General features: G+C 53.2%; 1 protein-coding gene across 1 annotated transcript; it reads left to right on the top strand.

The window, feature by feature from the left end:
- The first annotated feature begins 3,824 nt into the window (after nucleotides 1-3,824).
- CD93 (CD93 molecule) lies at nucleotides 3,825-10,767 on the top strand. The gene is made up of 2 exons (XM_014796411.2): nucleotides 3,825-5,910; nucleotides 6,187-10,767. Exons 1-2 carry the CDS (start codon nucleotides 4,001-4,003, stop codon nucleotides 6,209-6,211), a joined length of 1,935 nt encoding a protein of 644 aa, XP_014651897.2. The 5' UTR covers nucleotides 3,825-4,000; the 3' UTR covers nucleotides 6,212-10,767.
- The last annotated feature ends 597 nt before the right edge of the window (nucleotides 10,768-11,364 follow it).

Raw genomic sequence — 11,364 nt, 5'->3', positions numbered from 1 at the left:
TGAGACCCTGGAATGAACGTAGACAGTCGGTGCTGTGGCTCAGGGCACACACCACGCTGTTAGGCTTGTGATTGTTCCAGAACACTTAAAATGGCTCCCACCCAAAGATCTGCCGGGGAAAGCTCTCTGGTCTCCCAGCTACTGATTCCTCTTCTTTAACTATCAGTCCTCAGAGAGGTTTGATAAAATCTGATCTCTAAATACAACGTGATGAATCACCGTCCGCGGGGGAATTCAGTATGTGAGGTGAAGAATCTGCTCAAGTTGGCATCCAAACTGTCTTAAGTACTTCGTAGAGTTCAGCCAAATCCCACCCAGTAAAATCAGCTCTCCTTCTCCCGCTGAGCCCAGCACCCAGCACTCTCCTGCCACCTCCTCTGTGTGTGGGAGAGGACAGCGGGGACCTGGAGCTGGAGACCCCAGGCTGCCATGTCCCAGGGAAGTCAACTCAGCCAAGGTCAGCAGGCAGTGGCCAAAGGACCGAGGGACAGAGTGGAAGTCAGAAGATGTGGGGACAAGGAGAGGGTAAGCAGTGGAGAAACTGCGCTGTGTTTCCACGCTCAGCGGGGCAGTGTGGGGAAATTGCACCTGCGCGGTTTACACCACAGGAGCTGGTTTGGCTCCTGTGCTGTGTGGCGAGGGCTAGTGGATTCAGTCCCTGCTGCCTGTCTCCACACTGCGTTCTCCCCGATTCCAGAGGAGAGAGGGAATCATTAGTTCACTGATGCTCGAGCAAGACAGGCACCCAGCGGCCTGTTCCGGCTCCTTATTCACAGGTGAGGGGAACAAGAGTGGAGGCTGAGTGAACCACGTTGCTGGAAATAACGAAGCAGAATCCACGACTCCCAGGGCAGGGCTCCTTCGCTTTACATGGCCTTTCTTACAGTAGGGGCTCTACAAACACTTCTCGGGTTAATGAATAAATAAACTGAGTGCATGTCTTTACTGGTTCATCTTCTCTAAGATGTCAACGCTTGGTTAAGTGAAGAGTAGTTGAGTTGAAAGTTCCCATGTGAGAGATGAAGAACTGCTAGCAAAAGAAGATGCCCTGACGAAGACCTGGCTAACAAGCTGTGAGTCACTCCTTCAACTTGTGTCCTCAAGTACCAACCAAGCTGCACGCGGGTGAACTTGCTCAGTTACAACAGTTAACTGAGAAATCTAGCTCTGGGCTACACAGATGGAGTTAAACCAGGAGAAAGGGACCCCGCTATGGGTGCACGTCTAGCTGCTTTGCAACCCAAGGCCAACATTGTCAGATTCATTTTATACAATGTGAAAAAATTACCTGCCTATAAATAAACACTTAGCAATGCAGCTTCTCCCAGACAGAGGTCAACTCTGACCCTCGCCAAGCCTAAATGTACGCCCAGCTACACCAGCCTGGAGCTGAGGACACCAGCCTTTCAGGTCCCCTTGAACCTGGCGACTTTGCAGCTTTGGGGACGAATTCAAACTCCTGAGGAGGCAAGTCAAGATGAGAGGGGGCCGGGGAGACTCTCAGCCCCAAGGGCCGCCCCCTCTGATTGCTCTCCAGCCCAGTCCCCATTTCCCACCTCCAGTGGACACAGCCTTCCAGGACGCCCAGCCCTTGGTCGCACAAGCAGGAAGCCATGAAGTCCTCCTGCGGGCCTCCCGGGTCCTCAACCCCACTCCATCCAGCGCGGGAACAGCCTGATCTGGACCCTCATCACCTCCTGAATCTGCTCTTCCTCATCGGGGGCAGTCCAGTCCAAGCTGCCGTCCCCTGTGTCTGGAACCTGCAGGTGCCTACTGAGTGGCTCCCCCAACGGCTTGGGGTCCATCAGCCCGCTGCCCACTCCACAGTAGGAGGGAATCTTCTACACGGAGGTCTCAGCATGTCGGCACCACAGTGCTTCCCCATGGATTGCAGAACGAACCCCCCGATCTTCACTGTGTGGGCTCACAGGGCTCCACCTTCCCCTTCTCATCCCTCCAGTTCTTCAGGCTCCAGGCTCACTGCCCTTTCTTCACTCCCTTGTGATGGTCAGGATCCTCCTACCACAGGGACTTCGTACCTGCTGTTCCCTCACATGGACATCATTCCCCTTCTTACCTACTCTTCCTTTAGATTCTAGCTTCATTACCACTCCTCCCCAGAGGAGCCTGTCCCAACTACTCACCTCCCAACCAGTCAGGACCTCTCCTGACACCCTGAACTTCTCCCTGGGGCACCTGTCACAGCTGCCACTGTTCAATGTGTTCAAATCTGTCTACTCTAACAGACTTCAAGGGTCATGAAGGCAGGGGTTCCCTCCTAGAGTCCCAGTGCCGAGCCCAGTGCATAGGAGGGGCTTAATTAACTTTGGATGGGTGGATGGATGATGGATGGATGGATCTCCACAGGCACCAAGGAGCATAGGGAGGATCTTGTGCGTTCTGAAAGAGGGTCCCTAGACTATCTCAGATATCTTACTAAAATAAGAAAGACATAAGGAACGTCTCTGAGGGGTCTCCAACTGGAGTCTGAGTTGGGCACCTTATCCTTTGTGGAGGCTGAAAGCCCCCGAGTTCCTAACCCCCATGACACCCTAACTCAATCTCTGTGGAGAGCCAATGTTGCAGATGCCGGTGCCACGCCACAGGCCCTTGGCAGGCCCCCGCAATTCTCCACCTGAGTGTTCCCTCCCAGAGTGCCGAGGAGTTGCCACCACCAGTGGGGAGGGGAGCTGGAGGAGAACTGTCCGCCCCTCTCCTCAGCGGGGAAGACTCTAACACGGGCCCAGAGTCTCCCAGTGTCCCACGGAGCGGAGCCCCAGGCGCCCCAGCGCCTCCCTGTGTTGGCCTCTTCCACCGCTGTTTCAGTTCCCTGCCCAAAAAAGCTGTTGCAGTTCCCCTCACCTGCCCCAAATCCTTGTCTCAGGGTCTACTTTTGGGGAACCAACCAAAGACAGCCCTATGAGCAAAACACGTCTGACTGCAGGAAGAGAACCCTTTGATTCAAGGGCCTTTGACGAGTTGCCGTGGGGAAGGCTGGCCCAGGCCTGGATTCTCGTTCTGGGCCCAGAACTCGGGCCCTCCCTGGGAACCAGGAGCCAGGGGAGGAGGGCGTGCCAACCCCGAGGCCATGAGGCCAGAAGCATTTTCATTTTTTCTTTCTGATGCTTTTTGTGATGCTGCCACCTCACAGCACAATATTTGTATTGTGAAACCCTGAAAACTGCCAAATTTCACCCAATTTATTTTAATGTTCTCAAGCAGCTTGGCATTGTGTTAGAAACTCAGACGTTCCCACGGCCCAGTTCCTATTTAAAAACTGCCTATCTATTTAAAGTTCATGATGAGGGGAATAAAAGAAAAAAGACTCCCAAAGCCAAAGGGAACATGAGATAGGCAAAAGAAAGATCCAGTTTGCTTCTAAAAAAGGCTGAAAATTATAGCCATCCGAGGCCTCATGTCTCAAGTCTGAGGATTTTTTTTTTCCTCTTCTGGTTGTTTGCAAACCAAAGTGGAATTTTATTACGGGTTACTATGTGAGCTTTTTCAAGTTCCTAGTTCCTTTTTCAAATTTCAAGTTTCTAGTTCCTTTTTCAAGTTTCAAGTTCCTAGTGAGTGTCTACTCACTCTGTGGCATGCCATTAGGTTCCGCACGCAGATGGGAAGGAGAATGGAGCCCAAACCCAGCAGACAGTGTCTCTGAGCCCTGCCGTCTGCCCGCACCGCTGCATTTCCTCAGCACTTAGCCAGGACCCAGCAAAGCCGCCTGATCCCTTTTATGAACAACAAAACCGTGATGAAGGCAACAGGAGTCAGAAAACTATTCACTGCAGGAAGCCCCAGTATCCGGTGAGATATAAGAAGTACAACAGCACAGGATGCGCCTTGGGTCAGGGGGACGTGGAAAGCCATCAGCCTCTGTGTCCTTTCCTCTGCCAGAGCGACTGCTGCTGAGCCCTCAGCTCCCCTCCGAGCTCGGCTGGGGCCACCACTGTCACCGCCAGGCTTCCAGCCTCCCGCTGCGGGGGACAGGGAGACCACGATGGCCACCTCCACCAGGCTGCTGCTGCTGCTGCTCCTGGGCCAGCGGTGGCTGGGGGCCGGCGCTGAGAGGGAGGCTGCGGTCTGCGCAGGGACTGCCTGCTACACGGCCCACTGGAACAAGCTGAGTGCGGGCGAGGCCCAGAATCATTGCAGCAGGAATGGGGGCAACCTGGCCACGGTGAAGACTGAGGAGGAGGCCCGGCACGTCCAGCGAGCCCTGGCCCAGCTCCTACAGCTGGAGGCACCCCCAGCAGCTCGGACAGGCAAGTTCTGGATCGGGCTCCAGCGAGAGAAGGGCAAGTGCTTGGACCCCAGCCTGCCGCTGAAGGGCTTCAGCTGGATGGGCGGTGGGGAGAACACGTCTTACGCCAACTGGTACAAGGAGCTCAAGCACTCGTGCATCTCCAAGCGCTGTGTGTCCCTGGTGCTGGACCTGTCCCTGACACCTCTCACCGGCCACCTCCCAAAGTGGGCTGAGGGCCCCTGTGGGAGCCCCAGCTCTCCTGGAAGCAACATCGAGGGCTTTGTGTGCAAGTTCAGCTTCAAAGGCATGTGCCGGCCCCTGGCCCTTGGGGGCCCAGGCCATGTGAACTATACCACCCCCTTCCAGGCCACCAGCTCCTCCCTGGACACCGTGCCCTTCGCCTCCGTGGCCAACGTGGCCTGTGGGGACGGGCGCGAAAGTGGGCATCATTACTTCCTGTGCAAGGAGAAGGCCCCCGATGTGTTCGACTGGGGCAGCTCGGGCCCCCTCTGTGTCAGCCCCAAGTACGGCTGCGACTTCAACAACGGGGGCTGCCAGCAGGACTGCTTTGAGGGGGGGGACGGCTCCTTCCGCTGCGGCTGCCGGCCGGGGTTCCGGCTGCTGGATGACCTGGTGACCTGCGCCTCCCGGAACCCTTGCAGCTCCAGCCCGTGCGGAGGGGCAGCCACATGCGTTCCTGGACCCCTTGGGAAAAACTACATGTGCCGCTGCCCCCCAGGCTACCAGCTAGACTCGACTCAGCAGGACTGTGTGGATGTGGACGAGTGCCAGGACTCCCCCTGCGCCCAGGAATGTGTCAACACCCCTGGGGGCTTCCACTGCCAGTGCTGGGTGGGCTACGAGCCCGGGGGCGCCGGAGAAGGGGCCTGTCGGGACATGGACGAGTGTGCCCCAGGCCGCTCACCCTGTGCCCAGGGCTGCACCAACACCGATGGCTCGTTCTTCTGCTCCTGCGAGGAGGGCTATGTCCTGGCTGGGGACGACGGCACCCAGTGCAAGGACGTGGACGAGTGTGAGGGCCGCGTTTGTGATAGCTTGTGCTTCAACGTGCAGGGGTCCTTCCGCTGCGGCTGCCTGCCAGGCTGGGAACTGGCTCCTGATGGAGTCTCCTGCACCATGGGCGCTACGACCCTGGGACCACCAGCTGGGCCTCCTCAGGGCGATGGCACGGGTGATAAAGAGGGGAACCTTGTGCCTTCTGCCACAATGTCCAGTCCAACCAGGGACCCTGAGGGCACCTCCAAGGTGGCTCCCACTGTGAGCAGACCCTCCCTCCCACCCGATGCCCCCATTACTCCTGCTCCACCCAAGACGCTGGCCCCCAGTGGGCCCCCTGGCGTCTGGATGGAGCCCAGCACCCATCACCCCTCAGCCACCACTGGCCATAGGGAGTCCATGGGTGGGGATTTTGTGGCCAAACAAAGCGATGATGGCACCGACGGGCAAAAGCTGCTCTTGTTCTACATCCTGGGCACTGTGGTGGCCATCCTACTCTTGCTGGCTCTGGCTCTCGGGCTCCTGGTCTATCGCAAACGGAGAGCAAAGAGGGAGGAGATAAAGGAGAAAAAGCCCCAGAGTGCGACCGACAGCTACGCCTGGGTTCCCGAGCGAGCCGAGAGCAGGGCCATGGAGAATCAGTACAGGTAAATGAGGCTGGAGATCGCCCAGAGGGGCGGGAGGGTGGGCGAGCACAGGAGGCGGGAGGGCAATGACTGCGGCACAAAGCAGGCAGAGGGCAAGGGGCAGCCGCTGTCCACGTTGGACCGTAAACCCCAACTCTACTGCCAGCCCGGAGCTTGCTCAAGCTCTCCCAGGGCAGCAGCCCTGCCTGCAGCGTGGGTGCATGTGGTCTCTCCTGGGTCTAGATTTGCATGGCAGTCGCAGCAGCTCCCAATGCTGTCATCTTTTGTTTCCCATAGTCCAACACCAGGGACAGACTGCTGAAGGTGAGGTGGCCCCAGAGACGCTGGCAGTTGGCAGCCACCGTCCTCAGAGCTTTATGTGCCCCGTCGGCAGTGGGGAGCCACATCCCTCCGAAAGACTGGACTGGAATCCTAGCAAACAGTTGTAACCCTTCTCCTAAAAGCCTGGCAGCTGGGAAGGTGCAGGTATTCTCTACGGGACTGTGGCTCTCCTGACGTGGAAGCCATGGGTTGGGATGCCTTTGTGGGAATTTTGTGACTGTTAACAATTCTCACTCACTCTCCCTTTTCCAATTCAAATGTGACTGGTTTTGTTTTTCTGCCTGATTCTGGATCAGGGCATTACAAGTCAGGGGCTACTGGGCCCCTTTGAACTGCTTCTCTGCTCACTTGATCGTCCAAGAGGAAAGATGATCTGCTAATGCTAATTAGGACCTAAAGGATTTGTCCCTCTTAGTATAACAGAGACTAAGTCGGTTAATTGTTTAATTCTATAAGAAGCTCTTTTTCTGGTCAAAGGGAACATGTTCAGGATTGGAAGCATCTCCTTACATTTGGATTCATGCATTCTCCATTCTCCCATCACCAGCGCTGCCGAGTGCCAAGTCATTGAAATCCTCCAGGATGACTAGAAGTCCACTGAGCTACTTAGGTAGCAAGGAGGCAGGAATTTTAGAAATCACATTTTCTAGTTCTTAAGTTTCTATTAGTCTTGGGTTTATTTGCAAGAGAAGTCTTAAAAAATACGGGAAAAGTTGTATGAGGTGAGTTTAAAGTGTTTTTGAAAACAAGTCACCTACAGGGCTGGAGAGAGAGGCCAGGGGTCTGTTTCAGAAGTGTACTGATGTTAGTACTCACTTGAGTATCGATGAGATGAACACTCACGAGGGAAAAAGTCAAGGACACCTGTCTCTGAGCCAGCGCAGCGCAACACCCTGCCTTACAGCACGCCGCTCTGACTGGACGTGGAGGCAGCACTGACAAGTCTCTCCTTCTGACTGTTTCTAAAGGACGTGAGAGGGATACAGCGTGCTGAGCTTTGAAAGCTGTCCTCATAAGGCATTTTAGCACAGTTCACGGTCGGTCCTGAGAACCTGATCCTGCTCTGTGGCCGAACCACACGCCAAGTCGGGCTGGTCGTGCGGGAGGCTGTCCTGTGCCGCTTCAGGAACTTGTGTCCTCTTCTTATTTCCTGAAAAACATAGGGGAGAGGGAAGGGAGAAAGAGAAGAACTAAAATATTCGGCACCTGCAAAATCTATTCAAAGCAGTTTTAATTTATATCCTCATTTTTAAGCGCTGTCTTGTAAAGATTTCCCCTTACGACGCGCAGTCGATGGTGCTCTTCCCGCATCGCTCTGCCTGGGTCCCTGGAAAGCAGCCTGGGAGTCACCAAAGGTCAGAGTTGTTGGGAGCTGCCTGAGCAGCACTGGGAGGCCTCGGGGCGCCTGGGGGCTTCTGCTGCCACTGGGCAGAATGGACAGAGGGAATGCGCTTCCTTCCTCGGATTCCAAACTGCCCCTCAGAAGGAAGGCGCTCCACTGTTTCTGGCTTTGCCTTAGCAATGCATGTGTCCCGGAGGTCACACCCTGTGTGGGCATAGCCGCCAGGCGCATGGCCTTTAGAGCCAAGTAAATATCCTTCTGCCAATTTAGAAATATAGATGCTATCGTTCAGATTTGTTTTTAAGAAAACGGGAAACTAAAGGGGGCGGGAGGGAGGAGGGGAGGAAAGATGGAGGCTTTGTGGAGCCTAGCAGGATATTTGGAACTTCTGCTATCTAAAGTCATCCAATATTCTTCAGTTTTCACTTGGAATACTGATGTTTACCACTCAAAAGAGACAAAGGCTGTTCCACTGGCCCCAGGACTTTGGCAGTCTGCTGTAGGGGAACCAAGCATTTGGCCATTCAGATGATTTTAGAGATTGGCCAGATGTGTTGCTGACCAGTATCTGCACCTCCGGGAAAGGAATGCAGGACAGAGTCCCCTGGGCCTTCCGGTTCTGACCCTCATCCTCTGGGGTGAAGGAGACAGACCTGTTCCAGGCTTCCCCTAAGCCCTTCTTCGGGCCTTGAATTGGCTGAGGTCACCCACACGCCCTCTCGTTTTCACAGTGTTCAATTTCTTTAGCCCATTTTCTGGTCTCTGTGTTCGAATTCTTCTGTGGGTGGGAATACACAGCCCCATCCCCGACAGGGGAGATCACGGATCCCTGCTGTGGAACCCACAAGGGCAGCAATGGGTTGATGAATAATAGTTTCTCAAAACCCCCTCCAGCAGAGTAAGCCCCTTCGCGGGCAAATAAGCCCTACCTTCTCTCCCGGCCGCTGCTCACCAGTGGCCGAGATCCCCGAACAGGATGACCTCAGGCAGTGAGTCTGATGAAAACCACTGGCCTCAAACAGATGCTTTCTTCTCCCATCTAATACCACCACCAGTCTGTCTGAGGTATGCAAATCCTTGCGTTGGGGAGCTCTGGGGTCACAACAGTGGATAGACAAATGCCCACAGACCGCACAGCCATTGACAAACCATCCGTTTATCCAGAGGGGCCCCAAGTGGCTTGGCGGTGACACAGCAAGAGAAATGGACAGGATGGAGCACGGGAGAGCAGGCTCTGCCATGTGCAGACTCCTCCAATCATGTCCCTGGGCTGGGCAGGGGCAGACCAGGTGCCGTTCTGTTCCTGACAGGCTGAGCAGCAGAACAGCCGGGGCGATGGGACAGGGAGCAGGCTCCACTTGGCAAAAGGCTCAAAGGCAATGGAGACTTCCATCCAAAAGGAATTTCCCGTAGTTCAATAATTCTAGGAGATTCATGAAAAACTATATTTGGGACAAACTCACCCCCCCCATCCCCCCAGTCAGATAATTTAACGGGAAGACGTCTCCCTAAACATGCAGCCACTATGCCCATTCCTGGATTTCAAGGACAATGGCTGCTCTTTGTTCTTGTGTGTTGTTTGGAGAAGCCCTGATGCAGGAGGGCAGCTGCCCTGCAGGGAGGCTGAGGAGTGAAAACCAAGGGTGGGGCAGTTATTTGAAAAGGGCCCTGCAGTGCTGACTCGTTGAGCGCCCTTTGCAGGATGAACCCACCACTGCTCTACAGCATGGCCTCGAGGCAAAAGCAGCCAGCCTGCTGTTGCTTTCGGGTGCCCACCTGCCTGATCCTCATCATCGTGACATTGTGGCGCTGCACGTCCGCCTGGCGTTTCCCCAGCACACTAAGTGGGTGAATTAACCCGGTTCTGACGGAAGGATGGGCTGCAGTCACTGCCAGGGCTTGCGGGGCGTCTCTAGCCCTGAGTGTTCTTAGTGACAAACTAGCAACGCTTTGGAAAGGCTCCCCTTAACATCTTCCCTATGATCAGGCCAAAAGTGGAATAAAGAGTTGTGTGTGTGTGTGTGTGTGTGTGTGTGCTCCTGTGCATCGTGCAGGAGGACCGAGTCGGGAATGAGTTTCTCTCTGAAGCACACACTCTCGTGTTGCTGTTCTCATATGTTCTAATCGTGAGTCCCGTTCAGAGCATCTTGTGACGGACCTGGAGTTTTATCACCAAACAATCTTCGAAGAACATGGATTTGACCATTTCTACATTTATTCCAACCCTCTTTCTCATAAATATTTCTGTGAAATCTAAGAAAACAGAGATGAGATTTGACAAAAACATGTACTGAATTCAAAATAATGCAGTTTTTTAAAGCAGATATAGGAAAATCTTTTCCTATTATTTTTCTTCTTACCTTCTCCATTGTCTAAATCAGGAAAACAGGAAAGCATTGCTTTCTAGCAGCTGCAGAATGGTGTAATGTCCCCTACATATTTCCATCACCTTAAACAATAGCTTTAGCATGGGAATCTGAGATATGATCCCTGAAAACATCTGTCCCTATCTGGCTGCAAAACCCACTGCTTAGATCTGTGTGGTTTGTGGAGTTCGTCAACCGAAAAAGAAGAGGATAGTAATGAAAATTCTCCACATATTCAATAATCTGGTACCTCATTCCATTCCAAATTCCGGAACTAATACTCACTGAAGTGCTTTTTAAAAATGAGTTGTGTTTTGGTCTGTGCTTGGAGATAATGCCCATCTATTTTAGGAAGAAACTCTGGAATTCCCTTCTCACATTGTTTCTCTTATCTGCAAGGGGGCAAGTGCTTCCTTTCAGCAGATTTTGCCTGCTGTTCCCCTGGGCTGAAGCTCCTTTTGCACATTTGGCTTAAGTTTGAGTTAGATTGTATGAAGGCCTTGTTCTGTGACAGTAGATGCGATTGTAAATGTCAGTAATCACTCATGAAGGCCAAATGAGAACATAAGTATTTTTAAATATGTGTGTTTGAAACGTGTTCCACCAATTCTGGAATCATGGGATTTCCATGCGGGGTTTATTTTCATCCCAGGCATGAATGTTTCCCAGGTTGGGGGGAGGGCAAGCTTGAACTCTGCACTGCTCCTCAGCGCTCTGAAAAACAAGAGCGGCATCTCAGGCCGGCCTCAGGGAGTAGCAGGTCTGTCCTCCTTTGTGCTTTGTGTTACGGACCTCTCCTAATAAACTCTGAAATACATTTGTTGTCAACGTGTTTTAATATATTTCATAACAACTCAAAACACATGGCAGAACTTGCATTTGCAATCACTAACTGAATCCTTTTCCCTTTTCAAAGAGTTGCAAAAAGAAGTTACCTTGCCTGCCCCATTTCTGCATCGTCACCTACTGGAGGTGACACTCACCCAGAGCACCCAGCTTGGGAACATGGACATACAGAGGGACTGGGCTGCTGTGTGTCCAGTGTCCCAGCAACTGAGACAGAGCCGGAGTGGATGCTTCCAGATTTTGACTTCTGATCCAGAGTCCACTCCTCCGTGCCGCAGTCTTCACCACTAATTCCCTGCATCCTTTTAATTGCATGGTGACACCTGGTGCAGGATTAAACATGTCCAATTGGTGTGATGTGAAAACACCATTCTATAGTTATCAGTGGAGCATTTATTACCACTTCGTCAGAAAAGCTTTTCTGTTTATTTAACTAATTGGACAGGCAGACCAGATTGCTCATTGTTTGGCTGCACAAATCTCACTGTGACTGGACGTTGGGACAGCAGATGGTGGCTGATTCTGAGCCACCTGCTTTTCAGATTGTATACCTGGTGGGAACAAGGCTTAGGTAGGAGA

This window comes from Ceratotherium simum, chromosome 21 (genome assembly GCF_057802395.1).
Source record: "Ceratotherium simum simum isolate JZ-2026a chromosome 21, ASM5780239v1, whole genome shotgun sequence".
NCBI lineage: Eukaryota > Metazoa > Chordata > Mammalia > Perissodactyla > Rhinocerotidae > Ceratotherium > Ceratotherium simum.
The sequence above is the reverse complement of the archived record's forward strand: the minus strand, read 5'-3'. Positions and strand labels throughout refer to the sequence as shown.

Coding starts and splice junctions, on each gene's coding strand:
- CD93 (XM_014796411.2), top strand. CDS start 4,001: ATGGCCACCTCCACCAGGCTGCTGCTGCTGCTGCTCCTGGGCCAGCGG. Junction 5,911..6,186: donor GCCATGGAGAATCAGTACAG/GTAAATGAGGCT, acceptor TGTTTCCCATAG/TCCAACACCAGGGACAGACT.